Here is a 23,711-nt window from a genome sequence, read left to right as displayed (position 1 = left end):
ACAATCTGTTCTTCACATCTGATTTGACCATCTTCAGTCTTACTGAGAGCTACTGCACATCAGGCAACAGTTACTAGAGACATCCTGTGCTTTTCTAGGTTGTTAAGTATGGGTCAAACCTGTGATCTATGCATGTGGAAGTAGAGTATCAAATCAAAACCGTTCACGACTTAAAAGTTGTGCTGCACTCAGACTTTAAGCAAATGGTGCCAAGACTGAAGAGTACATTATAGAGACAACTAAACCCTTACCTGTAGTACTGGAAGTTTCTGCTTTCAGTTTTAATCTTCCTGAACACCTTGTACATGTCTAGCAGCACACTGTTAAATGAACACACACTTGCAAACTTTGACAGTGAGAGTGTTTATACGCAAAACATTAGAAAAAGTCCCTTACTTACAATGTGAACCAAGTCTGTGTAAGAACATGCATTTTCAAAGTTTTGAATTAAAAATCTTTCAATTATTAAAGTGACTCTGGAAGCAACTGAAGCAATGTCTGGGATAATGTGGAGTTCACAGGCTTGGATCCCCTTTGGAAGCTTGTAGAAACAACATATAGCAGGAAATGAATTAGTTTAAAAGTCAAGCACTTTTTCACAGATCTGTTTTGAAATAAGTAAACCTACTAGTCAGTTTCAAAACACGGTGTCAGATGTTTTCATTTAAATACATATTTATCTTTGCAACGAAGGGTGCCGACAAACAGGTCTGTAGCGGAGGCTGTCCTACATGTTGAAAATGATTTCAACGGGTTCTCTCTCTGGCCCACATTGTAAAGGCCACATTTAAAAGCTTGAATTACTATCACTCATCACTAAGCAACCGCACAGCACAGGACTGATCTATTTCCAGGTCCTTTTCAGTCTGGATTTGTTTAAATGTCTGACCTCTTTACTTCTGACCCATTTCTACTGAACTCGCAGTTTACAGTGTTTTAAATGCTTTATTCCAGCCTTTATTTTTCTTTTGTACCAGAGCATGTAAAACAGGGCTGTTAGGGAAATTATTCATTTTGAGTACTTCTACACAAAGAAGCAGACTGTACAATTAATGTTCATCGTTCTATGGCCTGATTTCATTGTTTCTATTCAGGTAGATACCAGTAGAAATGGACCCAGCCTATGTTAGAGAAAATTGATCTAAGGATTGTGGGATTTCAGTTATCACATGATCTCAAGAAAGTGTGTTGGTTGGAAATTCCAAAACATGCCCATGACAGCAACCCGACAGATTTTTAAATTCAGGTCTACTAATATAATGTTCCAGATGCAGTTATTAAATGTTCAAATATTCAATTAACGTGTCTTTGATGTTCGAATTACAAGAATTGTTCAGTAAATAAGATTGTAAAATACAAAAATATTTGAGGTTGGCAAAATAATAAATCATAATGTTTTACTCTGTGCACTTTCACAGAGACTCAAGTGCAACACCTGAAATTAGGTCAGTAGCACAACAAGATGTGCAAAAAGGAGATTATTGCAGGGTGCAGGACAACAAACACTTGTCAACAAGCTTAACTCTGGCAGGCACCCGAAAAGATGTTTAATGCCCGTTTGTGTCCTGATTTACTCCCACTAAGACTCAAACCCATTAACTGAGTCACTAACTTAATCTGAAGAAAACAACGTGAATCAGATGCAACCTAATTATTGTTTATAACGAGCTGTTAAACTAATTAACATGTTGAGCACGATTCTTTTAAAGATCTCCACGAAGCTGCATCTCCATATGGCATTAAAAAGATTTATTTAGATGTGCGATTCTTGAAATAGTTTTGATGATCATGAAACTGTTCTGGGTGTTATTACTGGGCTTCAATCAAATGTAGTGACTTGAATCCATATTTTTTAATTGTATCAGACAAGAAGAACGCAAATAGCAGAATTCAATGGAAAATAGCATTGATTTGCAAATAAATGTCATTATAATGAAGGTGAAAAGTTAAAGAAAAGTGTCATGCAGGGCATATAAATTAATCCACCCAGCTATGTAAAACCTGTTCAAAACTTGAACAGAATTCAGTGGTCCTATGCTTCCAAATGATGTCCAGAGCACTGTTTCAGATACAGTGAAGTACCTTTTTCTTCCTGCCTGCAAGAACTTTTAAGAGTAACCACTAATCCAGCGTTAAAGCCTTTTACATCGAGGTTAGGAACCTATACTGACTCCTTAATGATAGTATAAATAAATAAAATAAAAAAATCCAAATCTGATCTTGGCAAGCATGTGCTTATTTCAATAAGTGATGATAATCAGTTAGTGTGCATCCGCCCATAGTCGACATATACAAGGATGTATAGATTTGTGAATGGAAAATTAAAGAAAAATACAGGAAATAGCACTAACCACAATTTATCTATGAAATATGCAGAGCAGATTCACAGATAATAACTTCTTATAAAACTTTCAATTTACATTCTGAAACCATTTTCCAGCCAGTTAAAATATAGTATTCTCTCTCATCTCCCTTTCTGTGTCATTAATAAAAACTGCAGACTGAAAATGCATAGTGAACATCTTTGAGAATTGACTTAAACTGTGAACATGTTCCAGAAGAGTAAAATATAAAATGGAAGGTGTCAAACAAAAACTACTGGACTTGATTATAGAAGTAAGTTTCAATTTCTTATTCACATCCATGAGAAGGGAATCTCGAGTGATTTTAAGGCTTGAAAAATTATACTTCTGGCTGTTTGTGTAGTAGTGAACAAAACCAGGAATGATATCTATTTCAGGCATTTATCAAATAAAATATAATGAAGCTCCTTTCAATAATCATAATAAACAAACCAAGTAACAGTTCTCGGTTCAGTCTCAATTTAATCCACAATTGCAAAGCACTGATCTGTTGTTTGGAATTACTGGATGTTAAAGGGAAGGGGGCATTACACCTTAAGCACCCATTTCTGATCAGCCCATGAGTGTAGGACTTGCTGTAGGATTGAGCCATAGTAATTGTCAACTCCAAAAAGAGCCCTGTGTTTTGGAACATATACAGAGAAAAAGATTAACCACAGTTACGTTTACTACAAAAATAACTTTCTTACAGTAAAAGTATTTTGGTGGATTTCTAATTGTAGACCACACCAAAGAGAAGACATTTCAGTTCTTGGAAGTTGTAGTCCCCCTATCACTGTTTTGTCTCTTGTAAAAAGCATTGCAATTCATACCCAATACATCATGATGTTTTATACAAATAAACTTAAACCAAGTTTAAAAGCTATAAAGTCCCAGGGGAATAATTCCAGCTGAACTAAATACCACAAGTCCTTTTAAAGGAAATGTCTTCATAAGCAAAGTCTAAACAAGGCAATAGACTGTGTACTAAGGGAAGGAATACAATACTTAATCATGCCACATTTTCTCTGGTTTTAAGTCAACTATTGCATAATTAGAAGAATATATCTGGTTTCACTTATTGAAAAACTGTAAGATAAAGCAAACCAATTATGTGCAAAAAATTTACTTGTTGTAAAGATTACAAATGCCCATAATATGCATGCAATTCACCAATATATACATTAAACTTGATAATTGGCCAAATTCTGAAATAACAATTAGAAATCACTTTTCATTAAAGCATTCTCCTTTGAAAATGGTTACACAGAAGGGGTGTATATTCCCGAGATGTTACAGTGCATGCCTGCTTCTTTTAGCACTTTTGAAAAGCTTATTCCAATAATTTTCTGCCTTTTTAAAGTGGATCAGCCATGACAGACACTATTAACACAAGGTTTTATCTGTTCTTCAAAGGGAGTATTACAGCCTTTAATGCTCTTGAGAGACAATAATGTGCATTGCATAAGCATGATGTCATCTAGAGGTCAAAGGAATTTTTTCTTCTTTCCAATGCGCTAAGTGCCAGCCATGTGCTTGTTCAAATCTTCCACACAGACACAGACGCGGCCGCAGACCTGACTGTCCGAACCCTAGGAGACTGACCGTTCACACTCCTCTGTTATTTAGAGTGGAAAGCTAAAAGTTCGTCCTTACTAGAGACATAGCAGAGACCTGAAACTGCAGGCATGCAAGGAAGTGGTATTAAGACTACCTTATAATTTGATGTGTGAATAATCCAACACACTGACTGATGTGGGTTCAGTACATTTGAACCCTGCCACCAATTTCATGCCTGTACAGACGCATCAAGGAAGTTGGCCCTATGTAATTGCAAACGGATGTTTTCTGCAAATATTTCAAAGTGTAGCCCTTCTCCATTGTTGGCTACACAAGTACAAGAGTCTCTGAATATGTCAGTAACACTTTTAGTGTCCACATCTCTCAGTGGGTCCCTTTTGTCTTAAGGTTGTTGTCATCATGAAACCAAAATACTGCTGAGGACTCTGCACACAATCTCTCTGTAATTCAGATGTCCTTTACAAGTCATTAACAAGTATCACTTCTTTCCTTGACCAGTAGTGGCAAATTGCTGAGTTACTCTGTGTATTCTGTAATCTGTCACAAAGCATTGGACAGCATCTGTGTGAGAAAGAATAAATTTACTACTGAATGACAGTTCTTTGTAATATCGGTTTTTATTTAAACAACTGGCATGACATTTTCCACACTTGTGAGCTTCCTAAATGCAGTTAGTCTCTTTCACACCAGACAAGACCGGAGCATTGGAATGGTTTTAAGCCCATAAATGAACAAAGGAAGTCTCTGCTGTTATGCTAATAAAATAAGGTGGGCAAAAGTTAACAGCTGACATACATCAGCCCATACATACATACATACACACATACACACACACAGATACAGTGGAAACTGAAAAAAAACAAAAAACAGTTATAGACCAATCATATTTGCCATTTGCCCCATGAGGATTTTTGAACACACTGGAAGCTGTAAACAGATCCACAGTGGTCAAGGCTGATGCTTAAACTATTTATAAACTGAATAAAATCAGGGTAACAGTAAACAAAACAATAAATCATCATAGCACCTCATATGAGAGACACTGTAAATCATTTTGACTATGCAGTTAAAGTGATGTTCCACAGAACACAGCTGGTAACACTGTGACATTGGCTTCAGCACATTAATCCAACTTTGCCTTTGATTATTCACACTGACTGTATCAATAGTCCAAGTATAAAGCTTCAGCAAAAAAAAAAAAAAAAAAAAAGGTACATGAGAATGACATTTTTACACAGGCACATTTACAGATGTACATGATTTTATTACAGTTAATTTATATAAAGTTAATTTATTTAACAAATCACTCCGATTTGAAAAAGTGATGTTTATTTTTTCACTAATTTATACACCATTATAGTGTCATACAGATAAAAATATTGACCGGATTCTCCAAAAATATACAAATACACCCCTTCTCCTCAGCTGTGTTACAGGTTGCATTTAAAAATAGGTCCAGGGCTCTAGAAAGTACGTCTGTCAAATGAAAAATGGCTTCTGCTGACGTTGCATCACCCTATTTCTAGGGGCTGTGCTCTCCGAATAAATCTCTAAAGCTTGGACAAAAGCCAGGACACCAGTGACCCACTTTCAGCCAGGAGGCAAATTGACAACAACAGCCCTTGGAAGAGACTGCAGCCTATTTAAGCAATTTGATGTGCACACAGGGCCCACACTACACAAACAAAGTGGGAGATTTACCTCACAGTGGCTCGCCCTAATTTGGCATTTCTCAAAATGTAGGCAAAGTTCAGATGGTGACAAACTGCAGTCAATAAAATCCATCTTCCACATTTGCAAAGCATCCTATGCGAGAAGAGAAATTTAAGCTGCTATTTGTCATGATTGGTGGGCAGATGTAAAATCATCTGTCATAATGAATGTAAGCAGACTCTAATGAACAACCTTGACATGATGAAACGTAAGCTTATATAGTGCTCTGGTTTTATTTTGTTTTGGATATCTTTCTCGAGTGACAATTTCAATGTTCACAACACTGTATTCAAATCATTGTGCTTTTAAATATATATTTGTGTGAAAAGTGCTTTGACTACTGGAATTCAAATTCAGTTTCTATTCTGAGAGGCTGAGACTATTCCCACAGTTCAGGGCAACTACTTTTAATTGTAAACGCATTCCCTTGGCCTAACAATGACCTTTTCTGCTTGCTATGTATGCAGCCAATTTCCAGACTTCTTTTAACAGTACAAAGGCAGATTTCCTCATCGAATCAGACTATATATTCCATTCAAGACCAACTGCTATTTAATTCAATTTAGGACATTAAACGACTAAAAACATATGCATTACTTACTTTAAAATATTCTGGGAGAATGAAAATATCCATTGAACTGCTCCATTCTGCTTCCAGATGCAGCCCGACAATATATTATAGAACAAGGTGAAGAGTAAAAAGTACATCAAAGAGGATGCAGAGATGTACAAGCTTTCAGAGAACTATACTCTCCATTTTACATCTTCCAGGATTAGTTGTGTTTAAAACTAAATAGAATTAATAATAAAAGAAAGTATTGATTCTGTTTTCCATATACTTCGTAATGCAAAAATGATACAGAACCTGCGGACAACAAAGGAGCATAGAAAGATGTCTGCTTAGAAAAAGAAAGAATCTGAGAACAAACCAATATATGTGACATCAATGAGACTGTTAAAATGGCAGTGGGCTAGACACAGATCAAAGATGGACAAAGGAAGCTATTGAATGGATCTTAGAAGACAAAAACATAGAAGATGAGAAGATTAAATCCAACATTTCAGGTGTGACATGGGAATGAGAAGCGTTAGATTGAAGTAAGTGGAAGCATATTGGGGAGGCCTTCATCCAGCAGTGGTGATTGCCTCCCCAAGGCTGGTGATAATAATGATATTTATTTTTTATTTTCCCCCCTTAATGAAGATGCTTACAGAAGACCATCTTCTGCTGGAAGTCAACGCTGTAATTATTTTTAGAATGAGCTAATCGGTCTCATAAGCTTCTTTTATTAAAAAATCCTTGGCTTCAATTCAACAATCACATCGCTAACGCTCAGAACAGCAGAGCATCTGTTGATTCATTTTCCCCCAGTGGAATCAAGGTCCCCATGAACGTTCTGTAGAAATTCCTAATCCTAAAGTATTGTTGTTGTTTTTTTTCTTCATATTTATACATGATGTTTGTTTGTGACTATAGCTTTCCTTACTGATTTTGTGGAAATTGGAGATTTAAATCCTGAACAAAAAACTTGGGGAACAACTACTTAAAACAAAGTACAAAGGGAGGAATTTAATCTATATAAGCAAATGGAAACATCTTGGTGGGGCCTCCACCCACAGTGGATCGATATAGGCTGATGGTGAGGTCGATGATTATATATATATATATATATATATATAAATAAAAAAACTCTGTATTAATGAAGTAATTGATACTAACCAAAATGAGGCATTCAAAACTCCCACAGGCTTGCTTACATAGAAAAGGTTAAACTATTTTTACAACAGTACTATTATTAACCACAGTTTCCTTCATCAACATGTACATGTAGTTATTAAGTCATCTCACAGTGGGATACTTGTCTATTCAAATGGCATATTACTAAAGGGATATAGAAGACCACCACCTTTAATGGTTTCAAAAATACATTCAAAGTTAACCATGTCACCATAATCTCAATTATGTCAAGTAAAGTAACCGTCACCTCCACATGCAGGTTATTAAAAACGCATGTGTACAATATTGGTTATTAATGATTAACAATATATAAATAAACGTAGCAAAATCGATTTTTACACTTCCAGATTACACTTTGCAAAAAAAAATAGGATATATACATTTTATTTTTTTAAGAGATTGTTAACCATGTAAAGTAAGTAAGTACATTGTATCTGAGGTATTGGTGGAAGCAGAACATGGTTACACAACAAAGAAAACGCAGCATGCATCATAAACAGCCAGTCACCTGCAGCAGAAATAGGGCTGATGTTTTTAGAGATATTTCGTGACACTTCCCTGAAATACCGAAATATGAAATCAAATAGAGTAAAAATAAAGGTCAGAAGTGATTTTATCTGCCATGTCGATCAAACACACTGAGGACAGGCAAACATACCGTACCAAAGAATGTATGAGAAAGTTAATCGAGGATGCAGCTACAAATTTAAAAGGAAGCATCTGACTTGTATCTGTATTAAACAAGAATAGATATTTTGAAGGACTGAAATCATTACATAATTCTTCCTAATGTTAGTTTTTACATAAGGTTTTACTAACTGAACTTACCTGCTCCAGGGATGATAGCCAATTTGGTTTCAACTAATCCCATTTTAGCAGTTGAGGCTAAAAGAAAAAGACAAAAACAACAATATTTTGTAAATGGGATAGATTTTGAAGACTGAGATGAAGATATTGCTAAATTAACATCAGCTTTCAACAAAACAACACGATTGCATACCCGAGATGGAGTAGCCAACATAAAGTCTCCTAAGTTACACTCCTGAAACACATTTTACTTTAGTCATACACTAAAGTGGTGCTAAACAGTCATTAAAATTGCTTGTTAACATGCCACTGCAACACAGTTTCAAAGCAAGAATTAAAAGCTATGGTAACACGATGGCAGTTAAGTCAAAAACTAACACATTTACACTTTAAAACAGAAAGTATATGATGAAAAATCTGCTCACTGCTGTCTGCCATGAAGTTCACAGGAGAAGCAGATAATTATTGATAAGAAAGTTGAAAAGTGCACAGGAGAGTAATTAGATCTTCAGTTTATACACATCACCTCCTTTCATTTGCCATCTCTAAGAAAGGCACATTTTCATAACTTTTACACCTTCTAGCGATCAGAAACATCAGGAAAAGGAACACTAGGGGAAATGTCATGAGAGAGACATTAATAACAGGAAGGTGCAGCTTTCTTACTTTGATCCAACACTAATACATTAAAACAAAAAACTACATTGTTCTTCTGAAAGTGGTCAGACATTGACACATAAAAGGAGGCACATAAAACATTAAATACACGCTATTTTACAATAGCGTTTTATTCAAACGGGGGTGGGGGGGATATGACAAAATGACTGAATGTTTAGGATTCACAAGTGCCTTGCAACTTTGCTAAAGTTTAGCACAGAGGCGAGTGTGCTAGCAAGAGGCTCTGAAAAAGGGCTACTTTGATGTCCTTACTGAATTAGTTTCTTTAGTATGCTTACCACAACAAAGTATGCTACACTTCATTATGTGTTTCCAGCAAAAAAGAATACTGCAATGGTATCTGTATTACATTAGATTACCTACACATCATAAGTCTTTAACAGTTGCACAAAATAACCAGAAACCATGGCAACTTCCTCTTCACCAAACTACGACTGCTGAGAAATTTGAAAAGCATAATGAAAGGGTTGCGGCTTTTCTGAAGTTTAATGTATTTGTCAGAACAAATACGTTTTTTTTTTTTTTTTTTTTTCTTAGTATTAACTTTTACTATTGCGATATAACAAAAAAAAAAAAAAAAAAAACACCTGGACACCGGCACAGAATTAGCTGGTAATCACATGATTTCTTTGCCATGACAACCACTACAAGTTCATCTCACAGATTAAAGTCTGAGGAAATGGTGGTCTTGTATTGGTGACATCACTCAATATCATACCCACGAAGTACAGGAAACACTTATCGGTGCTTCCAAGTGAAATGACGCCATCTTTACATTGTAACATCTTTGATCTTTGAGGACTTAAATACTATACAGTGGGGGAAAAAAGTATTTGATCCCCTGCTGATTTTGTACGTTTGCCCACTGACAAAGAAATGATCAGTCTATAATTTTAATGGTAGCTGTATTTTAACAGTGAGAGACTGAATAACAACAACAAAATCCAGAAAAACGCATTTCAAAAATGTTATACATTGATTTGCATGTTAATGAGGGAAATAAGTATTTGACCCCTTTGACTTAGTACTTGGTGGCAAAACCCTTGTTGGCAATCACAGAGGTCAGACGTTTCTTGTAGTTGGCCACCAGGTTTGCACACATCTCAGGAGGGATTTTGTCCCACTCCTCTTTGCAGATCCTCTCCAAGTCATTAAGGTTTCGAGGCTGATGTTTGGCAACTCGAACCTTCAGCTCCCTCCACAGATTTTCTATGGGATTAAGGTCTGGAGACTGGCTAGGCCACTCCAGGACCTTAATGTGCTTCTTCTTGAGCCACTCGTTTGTTGCCTTGGCTGTGTGTTTTGGGTCATTGTCATGCTGGAATACCCATCCACGACCCATTTTCAATGCCCTGGCTGAGGGAAGGAGGTTCTCACCCAAGATTTGACGGTACATGGCCCCGTCCATCGTCCCTTTGATGCAGTGCAGTTGTCCTGTCCCCTTAGCAGAAAAACACCCCCAAAGCATAATGTTTCCACCTCCATGTTTGACGGTGGGGATGGTGCTCTTGTGGTCATTCCTCCTCCTCCAAACACAGCGAGTTGAGTTGATGTCAAAGAGCTTGATTTTGGTCTCATCTGACCACAACACTTTCACCCAGTTCTCCTCTGAATCATTCAGATGTTCATTGGCAAACTTCTGACGGGCCTGTACATGTGCTTTCTTGAGCAGGGGGACCTTGCGGGCGCTGCAGGATTTCAGTCCTTCACGGCATAGTGTGTTACCAATTGTTTTCTTGGTGACTATGGTCCCAGCTGCCTTGAGATCATTAACAAGATCCTCCCGTGTAGTTCTGGGCTGATTCCTCAACGTTCTCATGATCATTGAAACTCCACGAGGTGAGATCTTGCATGGAGCCCCAGACAGAGGGAGACTGACAGTTATTTTGTGTTTCTTCCATTTGCGAATAATCGCAACCAACTGTTGTCACCTTCTCACCAAGCTGCTTGGTGATGGTCTTGTAGCCCATTCCAGCCTTGTGTAGGTCTACAATCTTGTCCCTGACATCCTTGGACAGCTCTTTGGTCTTGGCCATGGTGGAGAGTTTGGAATCTGATTGATTGATTGCTTCTGTGGACAGGTGTCTTTTATACAGGTAACGAGCTGAGATTAGGAGAGTCCCTTTAAGAGAGTGCTCCTAATCTCAGCTCGTTACCTGCATAAAAGACACCTGGGAGCCAGAAATCTTGCTGATTGATAGGGGATCAAATACTTATTTCACTCATTAACATGCAAATCAATTTATAACTTTTTTGAAATGCGTTTTTCTGGATTTTCTTGCTGTTATTCTGTCTCTCACTGTTAAAATACACCTACCATTAAAATTATAGACTGATAATTTCTTTGTTAGTGGGCAAACGTACAAAATCAGCAGGGGATCAAATACTTTTTTCCCCTCACTGTATATGTAAAATTAAGTTGATATTTAGGCAAGTCTAAAACAAGGCAGTTACATCTTCTAAATTCCTGCTTACCAGCTATTCTGATGTCACAAGCTAAAGCCATCTCCAGCCCCCCTCCCAAAGCAGCGCCGTCGATTGCAGCAATGGTTGGCATAGGCAGGTTACCTGTACAGGGAAAAGCAAAGACCTCAACATGACCTCAACTTCCTCATCATAAATTGTAAATTGGCAGGAACGGTGTGCCTAGATCTAAAACAGCACTGTATGAAAAGAAACTTTTTAATGTTTTAAAAGCAGAGGTTTGTCAAAGCAGAGATGAAAACTAAGAGTATAAAACACTTCAAACGAAAAACAGTTCCAGTGTCCTGGTCTGCAAAGGCTTTCAGTATACTTCAGATCAGAAGAGTGACCTGCCACCCTAATGACACTTCTGAATCGCATTTTCAATGATTCATTTCCCTGATAAAAGTGCACAATCCACTATTGCAGAAAATACACCACTTCCCCTTATAATTATTTCAAATACAGGTAACAAAAGCAGTGGAAGAGAGCGCAGCTTTCAACAGTTGGGTGAAGACAGTGGTTTGTGTGTGACTGTGTGGTTCCACACTATCTTGAATATGTTAAAAAAAAAATTATCAATAGGGGATTGGATGGAGTTGGATACATGCAGAGATTAGATCATTGTCAGAATTTTTTTTGATTCAGAAATGTATGACCTGATAGGGTTAACAGCAGTTGATTAATTAATCAGCAATGATGATCATGAATCATACTGAGAAATGTAGTCATTAAACCATAAGATGCTTATTATTTGCTCTCTTTTCTGCTAAATATGATGTAAGCACCGAGCAACTGCATTTATTAAGGTAATTGTTTCGTATAAGTATAGTCTAATGCTTGTAATGCACAACACTTATCACTGCATGAAAGGATCTAGTATGTAGTAATGGAAAGAGGGGAGAAAGAAAGAAAAAAAAAAAAACTCACCCAAAAATAAGTTTGTTTTTGTCAGTTTAAAATAAATGACTGTGCATTACAATTATCTTGGCCAAATAACAAATTAATTGGAGAGCACACGCACATGCCCACACACACGTACACGCATATACACACACAAAAATTTTAAACTTTGGTTTCCTAATGAGTCGATTCACAAAGCATGGGAGCTCTGCAAGGCAAAATGTCTTAGCAGCATCAAGTTTCAGACAGGAGAGATCGGGCCCTTAGGACGGCACAGCTTTGTACCGATAAACACTGATCACATTCATGACTTCAAGCCTACAAAATGCCCAACACTTTTCCACTGATAAAGAAATAAACATTGAACAATGTGGTATTTTTTTCTGCCGTGGTCAAGATTGTCCTGAAACCACATTCTGAAAATAACTTTAGACACATTTCTGCCTGTGCTTGTATCGTGGTTACTCATAAATGTAAAAAAATGTGTCACTCCACATCCAAATGTGAAACATACTTGAGCACTTCCATCAAAGAGCGAAAACAATTAGAACAATAGCAAGAATGTACATTACACATTTTTTAATCAATTTATAAATGTATAATTTATGAACCCCTTCCGTTACATATTTTATTAACTTGTAACTCTATTTTAAATCTACACGATAAATATAATCAGATTTATGATCTTAAGACCTTGTCAAAACAGGAAAAATAGACTGCAGTACAGGAAGCCGACTACATACACACATCCAAAAACAAAAACTTGAAGGGAAGTAAAACAAAAAAGGCCTTAAGCTGACAATCAACTAGCAAAGTGAAGACTACAAGCAAATTGCACAGATGCAGTCAGAAACTGGAAGAAAATAAACTTGTCTATTAAATATCATGAGAGGCAGTCAGTTTAGTGGACATAGGTCTGGGTCTTGTTACCTTACAATAAAGTGTATTTGACCTGACATTCTTGCTGTTGCCAGGATCCCTGCTGCCAGATTAGTTTATTCACTGATATAGCAGGAGACCCAGATCTGTATCATCTGCACTGCCTTAATTCAATGACTTTCCTTACGGTAAGTGTACATTTAAAATGAATATCCTTACAGTGACCAGAAACCTCAGCTACATTTGGAAACCCACAATGGGAGTCAGCGCAGGAGGCATCAAAGACTCAGAGATTCAAATCAATGTATATGTGCAAGAATAAAATGAATATGCCACAATTTCAAGGTATAAACATAAATCAATGGGTTATGTAGCCAAGTTGTCACTGAAATTTGATGTGTTATGTTAAACAGAACCACACAATAAAAATAAAGACTTTGCATTAATAAGAAAACATCATATAAAGCCATAATATGTAATCAATCTATCACAATCTACCACTATGGCATGCATTTGTCTCTTGTTTTTATCTTGCCTTTCAAAGGGAGACTCAAAATAAGTTGAACATCTAGACATACATTCTGTCATTTGTAGACACTCATTAAAATGTCACACTTCAAATGCCAGGCAATTGACGAGACTGAGGCTTCAATTCAAATTTATGTTCTACCATCTCATTCAGATTTGGTATGACTGTGGGTTTAGGGTGACCATGTTGAAACATTAGTTTGTCCTGCAATAAGTAAGTAAATAAAATTAAACCACTCAATGCCACTACAGAAAATTTGGGCAGTCTACCATGTTATCCTCACAAACTATTTCCAGTGGGAGCAGAAATATTCAAACCTTCAAGATTCAGCATTGCTCAGGACTCTCATCCAATGCTCTTTTGCTTTAAAGCTCATTTGGGGCATTTTTGATGGTTCTCATTTCCTCGTCTGAAGAAAGGTTTACAAGCTGCAACTAACAGCCATGTATTATCCAAGACATTGCTTTATGGGTTTCTTCTCTATGGTGAGATCTGATGAGGAATTGACATCGGCAAGAAACTAGAATAGTGCACAGGTAAGCATTAGCTTATAATCTTTGTTTGGAGTCTTTGTAACGGAGGGAAACACCACACCACCACCCGTACAGAAAAACACCATCTTTTAATGTGTCAATTATTTATCATTATCTATGCTTGTGCCGTTGTCTCTTGCACATGTAATTATTCAGCTTGCCACAAGTTATACTGATCATTGGACTTCAGTTTCAGTTCCTCATAATAGTGCTGTTCTGGAGGTGGGGGAAGTATGTACGTGTATGTCACCTACTGCATACAAACATTGAACTTTAGGTGTAACATGTTGGGAGGGTAAGTAATATGCATTTCATCACTTAATTTAAACTAATGCAAGTGAACTCATCGTAGATTTATTTTTTCAAGGCAAACATGACAGCACAAGAAGAATTTTAAACTCCCATTTTACAACAACAAACGGAGTTAAACATTGGTTTCAACACAACTATGTCATTAAGTACCTTTGTGGTTATTGTAATGAGACCAGTCCTTGCCTGTAAAATACAGTAATCTGTGCATACAGTAGACATTAATTCAGATTAAAACCAATGGCCTAGATGAATAAACTTCCCCTTAACACTGCCACTTACGTAAATCAATATGAAGAATTTAAACTGTGAATCAAACTAAATGTTTAATTTGGAACAATGCATCTTTTTTTTTTAATGAAAGTTCTTTCAATTTTATCTATTCAATCAGGTTTTGGGTTTTATTGTGCATGTAATTTAGCTGGTTTTGAAGTCATTCCATGGTACTTGATTCTACCATGAATCTGCAAAGCTTGCAAATTAGTAATTGAATACAATAAATATGGGATTATAGTAACAAATACAAAGATGTAAACATAAAACGGAGCCTGAACTAGACATGCAAAATACACAACTGGTCAAAAGTTTTAGAACATTCCCATTTTTCCAGATTTTATTGAAATGTAAGCAGTCCAGGGAATAACCTGAAATGGTACAAAAGGTAAGCGGTAAACTGACCGAGGTTAAAAAAAAGTTACCAACAACTGAAAAATAATGTACATTTCAGAGTTATATACGGTGTTATTAAACCCTCCTAAGCATTATTTGTCAGTGTTATGCACAGCTGCTGTGCACAGAAGTGACACTATATTGGTACAATACACACATCGTTTCAAAGCTTATTCTCTTGGCTACCAGCATGTTTAATTCTCAAACCCAGATTTACAGTTTCAGTGTCGCCCACCGTCATAGCCCAGGAGGTTAACGCGCAGTCTGCAGTTCGGGGGGGTTGGCGGGGAGAAGAAAAACCTGCTTTCTTTGGAAATAGGCTTGTTTTGTTCAGAACAAACGAACAATTAGTCCAATATATATTATTTGATGTTCTATCAAACAAAAGTTAAAATCCAATTATGCAAGATCATTGTGTATTAGTACACTGTAGACAGAGTTTTCCATCTTGAACGCTCTACAAGCGTGTGTTGCTTCTACCCAAACGTGAATGGTCTTGTTTTGATCAGTAGACGGTCTGCTTCCATAATTGTCAATATTTTCTGAAATGTTGTACTCCTACTCAGACCAAGTAAATGCAAGAAGTACATGGATTTGGTGGGTACCAGAGATGGGTTGTCAGCTAAAGGGGTTAAATTTTGTTAAAACTATTCCATGATTTCTTTATCTCCAATTGTTTATTTGTTCTAGGCTTTGAACTATTTGTTCTAGTACAGCGAGATATTAAACAAATGGAAAAATGCAGGTGTTCTAAAACTTTTAACCAGTAGTGTACCTCAATATTTAAATTTTAAAATTTATTTAAGATCTGTAATCCATGTTCACACAGGATTCTTACTTTCCTGCACATAGCAAGGGAAAAGTTACAACTAGCAGAACACTTTCATTTATAACTTTTTTCTTATTGCAGCTACACAAAAATCAGTCCCGATTTGTTTTGTGAGGACAAAAGGATTAAGCAAAATCACCTACCTAAGATGGAGGATGGATATAGGCACATTCAATTATTACATTTCTGGAATAATAAAAGATGTATTGTATACATAGGTTTTAAAATCCCTATTCCATTTAATTATATTTATTCTTGTCAGCATAAACCATAAAATCCCCATTCAATGTTTCATGTCTGGAATAAAAATAATCCACATTTTAGAGGTAACAATGTAACTTAACAGTGAATTCCATTTAAATTTAAGGATGTTTGTTTCTAGTACACTAAAAATAGCTATTCGTAGAAGCAGTGTAAGTTTCATAATATAGGGAAGGAGACCGCAAGCTGCGCCTACATTGCGATAATTGACTTACATAGCATTTTGGGCCACTTCTCTATTCATGTGTTACTATGCTGTGCAATACTTACTGTACATGATGGAAATGAGCTGACAATGTAGTAACAGTTTAAAGTCACACATTATACTTTCTAATTTCACTGTCCTCAGATGTAAGTTTAAATAAGTCTGGACATTTTTACCAGAACAGATTGCAGAATAAGCCCAAGGGACAAGTGCACTTTTTTTTTTTTAATAAGCATGAAGTGTTGACCGATATACACAGAAATGAGATGGGGGGGAAAAGCCAGGTTAAAAAAAAAAAAAAAAAAAAAACCCGACAAGCAACCACAAACATGTTTTGTTCAAGTTATTTTTTTTTTCTCTCATAGGCTTGGCTCAAGTGAAGAATCTATATAACCTTTACAGGAAATCACAGACACCATCGTATTACATAATAATAATAATAATAATTATAATAATAATAATAATAATAAAGACAATCGTATTAACCTATCAAGTCTGACTGGACTCTACAAGCCACAAATTATATTTCGTTATAGACAATTGAAGACTGATGTTGACAAAAGTTCCCTAATCCATTAATAAACAAGATTCTACTTCCTTAATTACAATTAGCAGAACACTTTAGTTTAGAGCATTTCTTCTTGTGGCTACACAAAAATCTGAGAGTGCCGATTTGTTTTATGAGGACAAAAGGATTAAGCAAAATCAGTGGAGTGGAGCATGGATATAGGGACATGGAATATGGATTTTAAAACCTATGTATACATTTAATTACATTTATTCTTGTAAGCATAAAAAGATTGAAAAAAAAAAAAAATCCTTAAATCACGATGCACAAATAAAATTGGAAAGCATGGCCATTTGGCTTCAAATCTGTAGCTCAATAGTCCTCGTTTAAGAAACAGTCATTAGCCACAGATGTCAATGATTAATCTGTTGAGTGGCTCATTCTCACTTGTGAAATATCGGAATAGCTTTGAACAAATTATTGAAATGCCTGCATTATGTTAAAAATTGCATCAGGTGTTGCCTTTAGACAAAATATACAAGAAGAAATGAATGAGTCAGGTAGAAAGTGTTTCAAATCCTGTCAATGATACCATGCAGCACAATCCTATAAGATTACAGGATTCAAGTGACATGTGATGGGATTCAGTGTCATCATCATCGTCATCATCATTCTAGGCTGTGGATACCATTCATATATGAAACACAGAATGACCTTTGAGAGCAAGTGGTGATGTTTGTGGGGAAAAAAACAGCATTATACTTCAACACGTTACTAAAGATGTCTGTCAAATACCTCTCAGTATGTGTTTTTTGTCTTGGGCAACACATTCTGTATGTACTGCATGGCATAAACCTTTGACCCTTTCGAGAAGAACAATTTAAAACAAATACCTTTCCCGTTTTTGTTAACCCTGCTCTGTTCCCTTAGACAGCATGGCTCATTATTACAGTAATGACATTTCAGCCAAGTATGGTCACACTATTTTGCTGTAAAGAAAAAAATATTACAGACCATGCAACATTGGATAATCACAGCACATCACAGAACACAGCCAAGAGGCGATTGTGTCAGTATTTCAAAATTACCTAGTTCCTGCATTAAGGCTCTTGCTTTGGTGACAAAGGGTCCAACTTCACTGGGGTGCATTTTTGCCCTCTCCTTTAGGTCTGCACCTAAAAGACAAAAAGATACAAATGTCTAAAACTCAATTCCTAATCCATACATTTCACACACCACACTATGGTTTGCTCTCTTTGATCTCCTGTGTTTCAGTACTTGTGTTCAAGGCTTATTCAAAAATAATTTTGCATTGTCTAAGTTACAACTGTTCAGCCATTACTATTCAAATCAGTCTCTGCAAATGACATAATGGTCTTCAAAAAGAAAGGGTCCAGCATCACAACTTGTATGTAAATATGTTAAACATGTTCAAATGAGCTCTGACAATGAGTATTAAGCTTTTTTTAGAGATGCTGCTATATTCAATACAATTACTATTTAACTAGTACGGACTAGTTTTAATTTACTCTGTCAACATGGAGACTCCAGCATAAGGGAAGGGGCACATCATTGTGTACATTGGTTCACTAATTTCAAAATGAGTCACTGCTTCAACCACAATCAATGTTAGCTGGCCATGTGGTTCTCAACATGACATGAAATTGATATTTAGTTTCTTGTTTTTCTAATCAGACAAAACAACCTAGTTTTATTCCCCCCAAAATATTACATAACTAGGAATGTAGAAGGTGAATACAATGAAAGGTTTGAAAGTTTTAAAACGGCAGAATAGTTCTCATTTCCACATTAGCAATTTGCCGACTGAATACAAATGTAATGCTTTAAATTCCGTCACCATTTGTTGTTGTGTTGCATTTTAATTCTGTGCCTTAATAACAAAACGCAAGCCACAGACAAAATGAGATATGACCACATGTAAAAGTATGCAGCTGTGCTGTTCATTTCAGGAAACATTTGCGAGCATGATCATTCTAAGGCAGCAGAAATAGATTTGTTTAATGTAGATTTCAAAGACATGTCACACATCAAAACACAACAGTGTCTAGGGACATTCAAACTGACTAATTAAAGTAAAGTGTTTAGCAAGATTTCTTTGGCAGATAAATCATCTGCATGAATATATTATTAAAACCAGTACATGTACAATACAAAATCTAGTACTGGATTTAATAACCAAAAAGTTATGACAGTATTATTTTGTCATTGGTATGTAACTTTATTTTGCATTCTCAACTAATGTTATGTCTTTAATTACATACAATAGCTCATTAGTTTACTCTGTCATATCTGTATAGCAGACAATTGCTAAGCTACTTAGTGATATGAACTGTGATCTTTGGAAATGCTACTGAAGATCAAATTAGCCGAACTAGACAATCAAAATTACATTCAGTAATAGCAGACTATTATGATTCAGAAAACTAGGGAGCTCTATTAGTGTATTATATATTTAACATTTGGACATATTAGTACAGAATTGTTTTAATTTTATTTTTTAAATCATTCAAATCATTCACTTTCCATGATGACCTTTCTACCTATATAAATGCAAGACAGTAGTGTCTCACATCATAACAAGTAGAGATCTTATGATCTTAAATATTCTGCAACCACAGTTTTTTCATTAAAAAAAAAAAATATATATATATATATATACTTCCACTATAAAAGTATAAGAAAGAAGGTCCGAAGGTCTGGGCAATCAGTTGTACTCTGGACAAATGATGCTTGTAGGCCTTTACCAAGTACACATATTTTAACAATCCATTAACACAGTAATTTAACCCACCCATAATGGAAGATTAGGATTTTTTGTATTTTGACTGTCCAATGCTGTACATTACATGTTGACACCTTAAAAACCACAATTAAAATATTCTGCTACCATTTTAAACTTCTCAAACTGAAGAAAAGAGAAGAGAAAAGCAGAAACTTTCAACAGCAGTTCTCCAACTGTCCTGAATGTGTGAACTCCAGATAATTACTAAAAAAAAAACAATAGACTACTGTAGCTCCTGAGAGAAAAATAAAATTCCCCAGCTTTTTCATAATGAGCATTTTCTTAGAAATCTGTGACTCAAATGAGAAGTGAAAATAACCACAATAAGTTAAAGTAAAAAATTATTTAAGCTTTATTGAGAAACTGAGTCACTAAGGGCAGAGTATGTCAATGCGTGTCCGTAGCACCGCCCTGGGTGTTAACATATTAGGAATACCTGCATCAAATTGGCAAATACAACAGGTTTTAAGTAACAGACTTTTGCCCAACTACTGTAAAGTATTTGATTTATACATGTTTTTGTCATCAGGCACCAGATTCATAAAGAATATTCTTGGTTTCAGTACCATACACAAGAGGTACAGTGGTTATAGTTTCACTTTGCACACAACCACAGAAACTCAGCATTGGTAAGAAGAAGAAAAAAAAAAAAAGGGTTCCTTGGTTTCAAACTACTGCCCACGTCGTTCGTTTCAGGGTCATTCTTGCAAAACATTTACAACAGAGGGTGAACATCATGGCAAAACAAAACATTAATGCATCTTAACATACCTTGTTAGCATGAATACAAAAAAATATATATTATACACACACACACACACACTTTCAATAGTGAAATCCTTACCATTCTTTTGGTGTAATTATTAATTTCATTAGGAGTAGGAGCAGTTTACCTTGGGAGAATGACCCTTAATTTCTGAAAAATTGGAACGGAGTTTTAAAAAAGTTCACCTTAACGAATGTGCCCAATTCTGTCGACACTAGTGTAACTGACCAGTCTGTGTTCTCCCACTTCACATAGCATCCCTTCATCTCCTGAACTGCGAGGGTATTTGGGTGAATAATTAAACCCTGAGAGGGTAATAGCACTATCCTAGTTCTACTTTCTTTGTTACCAAAGCCACATTCAACAACCACTTCAACACGAGCTCAACAGAACATCATATCGTGCTCCCTTACCTGTGCAAGTGTGCACACTGCTTTAAGAACTCTATTCCTTCTATAATATTTTTTGATATTTTAGTGTACCTAAGAATATAGCCCTATTCATTTTGTTATTTTGTTTGTTATTTTGTTGAAAATAATGAAGATGTGATTTGGGCCACCATTAAGGCTTTTAACCCAACACACTTAATAAATCTGAGGGAATCTCACACACTTTAAATACAGCTAGGTTTAGCAGCTTAGCATCTATGTATTTGACCAGACAGAAGATCCCAAATGAATGGATCAGTACAACTCTGCTCACTCCACTTAGAAATGATTTGCTTAATTTATTTTAAAATGTAATCCATTATTCATAAGACCTTTATGTTGTTCCTCACATAGGTAAAGTTAAACAAATGTTTATACTGCACTTTACCTGCACAAAATATTCCAGGCACCAGACTGCATATGATCACTGTCCGTACACGGTTATTGACTTTAACTGCATCTACAGTATCCGTCATCTGAAAGTGAAAAAGATTACAATTAGGGCCTTTTACACACACACATACACAATATAATTTCAATAAATAATTATATGTAGTAATGAAGCATTCAAACTTACCATTTTTACAAGGTTTTTGCTTATTGCATTTTTAGCCTTTGGTCTATTTATTCCAAGCACCACAATCCCTAAAAAGCAAAATAATGTATATAAACAAACAAATCTTCATAAAATGATCTGATGAAAACAATTTAGGGTGAGTTTTGCATCATAGTAAATGAGATCAGTGACCTGTGGTTGGGTACATCTCTACAAATGACAGGAGAGAAATAAATTGTGCTTCAGACTACACTGATGAGGTAAATGTATATCATACACTTCTAAGAGACTGAACATTCACAGTGCAATGAGGTGTGGGGAATGGTTTGCTGGGCTTTACTGTGTGAGGAATCCCAAAGCATTTATTTTTCCAAGACCCTGTCACAGCAGCACACCAACGCAGGACCAACACCAACCACACATTTCAGCAACCCTTTTGAAATGAAGTGAAGTTTGAAACCACCTATAAAGGGACAAGAGTAACAGACCAGCACACACACAGGTAGAGGCAGGTACGAGGCTGACCGGTTTCAAATGGTCATAATAATAACAAGTTAGGCATTATTGTATAAGGTTTTTACAGCTACACTTAAAAGTTTATAATGCAGTTGGGTTGTTTTGTGAGTCACCTTGGATCAACACATCCACCAAATATTAAATAAAACCATCTGACATACTAAACGGCTCAAATAACCTAATTTCCTTGATGCAACTGTGTTGTTGTATAACACAAGAGCATGATACACCCTTCAGGTGATTGTGCATTTTTACAGATTGTTTTATATAAAATTACATTCCAAATGTTCCATAAAACTGGTAAGCAGATGGTTTAATAAATCTGTCTAAACCCATTTTATAGAAGACATTTAACTTCCTGTTATGTAATGGGATACGATCAGTGGAATAAACAAAGCAATGGGTTAATATTCATTTCTGACAAGGTCATGAGTGCTGGCAGTATAGACCAATGCAGCTGGGGTGTTATGCAGTAACATTTTTTTCATACAATTTATAACAAAGAAAAATGTTTCTAAATGTGCACAATCAAATGCATATATAATATTATTATTATTAATAATATTATTAGTATTATTAATAATAATAATAATAATAATAATAATAATAATAATAATAATAATAATAATAATAATCACCCCCAGCTTAATACAGAACACAATCAACTATGCCAAAATGAAAGTTAACTTCAGGGGCCTTAACCACAAACTCGGTAACATTTGTTTCCACTGACTGTGTGCGTGTTTGTTTTTTCCACTTTTCCTAACAGGGGCAGAACAACGAACAGAGGTGACACATGAGCCCAACTCTTGAGTAACAATTCAGAAAGACAGATGCACGAAACTGTGGGTTTGCGTACAGATGTCCTCGGACGTTAGTTGTGCCGTCTGGTTGACTCTGGCGTCGTGCTGCAGCGGACCTGAGCTCCCAGTGCTTCTCCAGAGGCTTTAAAAGCAGTGTATAAAACAAATGTCACCAGTAAACATGACAACGTCGAGTGAAGAAAAACGTTTGGCGTGGGACACTGTAATATATCACAGAAAGCCTGCATCTAATGTGTGGTACATTTATCCAGTTTACTATGCGTGCATGTACTCAATTCATCCTTCTCGACAGGATACATGAAAACCGTGCAACAACAATGCTTATGTTACAGTCTATCCACTCATCCATACAGTATTTCTGCTCCGTGCATTTCATCTCGATACCTGAGTCCTGTCCATCCAAATACCTAACGCTCAGGTCGTCTCCGCCGGCCGACTTGGCCTCTGAGCTGTAATGTCGCCCCGATCCGTAGCCCCCTCCTCGGCATCTCTGCGGCTCGCTGGTACGGAAATTACAGTACACGTATTTCGCATGCAGCTGCAACCTGCAAGACCCCTCCAAGCTGGGACCTAACGAAGCACGTCGAAATGTCCGCGATAGGACTCTGCACCCAGCAAGGACCGCCATGCTGCTCTGCCTGTGTGTGTTTATATTTTGACTTTCACCTTCGACCCCGGTGACGTCGCTTGAACCACGTGACTCCTGCAGCGCCCTGCGCTTGATGCAGCGAGGTGATTTCCAGTGTAAACTTTCCAGTGGGGGGATTCTCTCTTTTATTTATATTTAATCTGTATTTTTATAATTGAACAAAGAATAGCATGAAGTAAGAGGGATGTATAGTCTTTCCAAATAGTATGATCAGTGTTACAT

At 36.2% G+C, this 23,711-nt stretch overlaps 1 protein-coding gene across 2 annotated transcripts in view; it reads right to left on the bottom strand.

The window, feature by feature from the left end:
* auh (AU RNA binding protein/enoyl-CoA hydratase) overlaps positions 1-23,498 on the bottom strand; it is a 32,420-nt gene extending 8,922 nt beyond the window's left edge. Inside the window, exons 1-6 of one of the 2 annotated variants that reach the window (XM_066711379.1) lie at positions 23,192-23,498; positions 21,522-21,589; positions 21,333-21,420; positions 18,036-18,122; positions 11,335-11,427; positions 8,203-8,259 (exon numbers count right to left, since the gene is read on the bottom strand). In XM_066711379.1, coding sequence (XP_066567476.1) covers positions 8,203-8,259; positions 11,335-11,427; positions 18,036-18,122; positions 21,333-21,420; positions 21,522-21,589; positions 23,192-23,468 — 670 coding nt within the window. In that variant the 5' untranslated portion in view covers positions 23,469-23,498. The remainder of the gene's footprint in view (positions 1-8,202; positions 8,260-11,334; positions 11,428-18,035; positions 18,123-21,332; positions 21,421-21,521; positions 21,590-23,191) is intronic. The other variant, XM_066711380.1, reaches the window with a different exon arrangement.
* Between the last annotated feature and the right edge of the window lie 213 nt (positions 23,499-23,711).

The sequence above is a fragment of the Amia ocellicauda genome, chromosome 8 (genome assembly GCF_036373705.1).
Source record: "Amia ocellicauda isolate fAmiCal2 chromosome 8, fAmiCal2.hap1, whole genome shotgun sequence".
Taxonomy (NCBI): domain Eukaryota; kingdom Metazoa; phylum Chordata; class Actinopteri; order Amiiformes; family Amiidae; genus Amia; species Amia ocellicauda.
The sequence above is the reverse complement of the archived record's forward strand: the minus strand, read 5'-3'. Positions and strand labels throughout refer to the sequence as shown.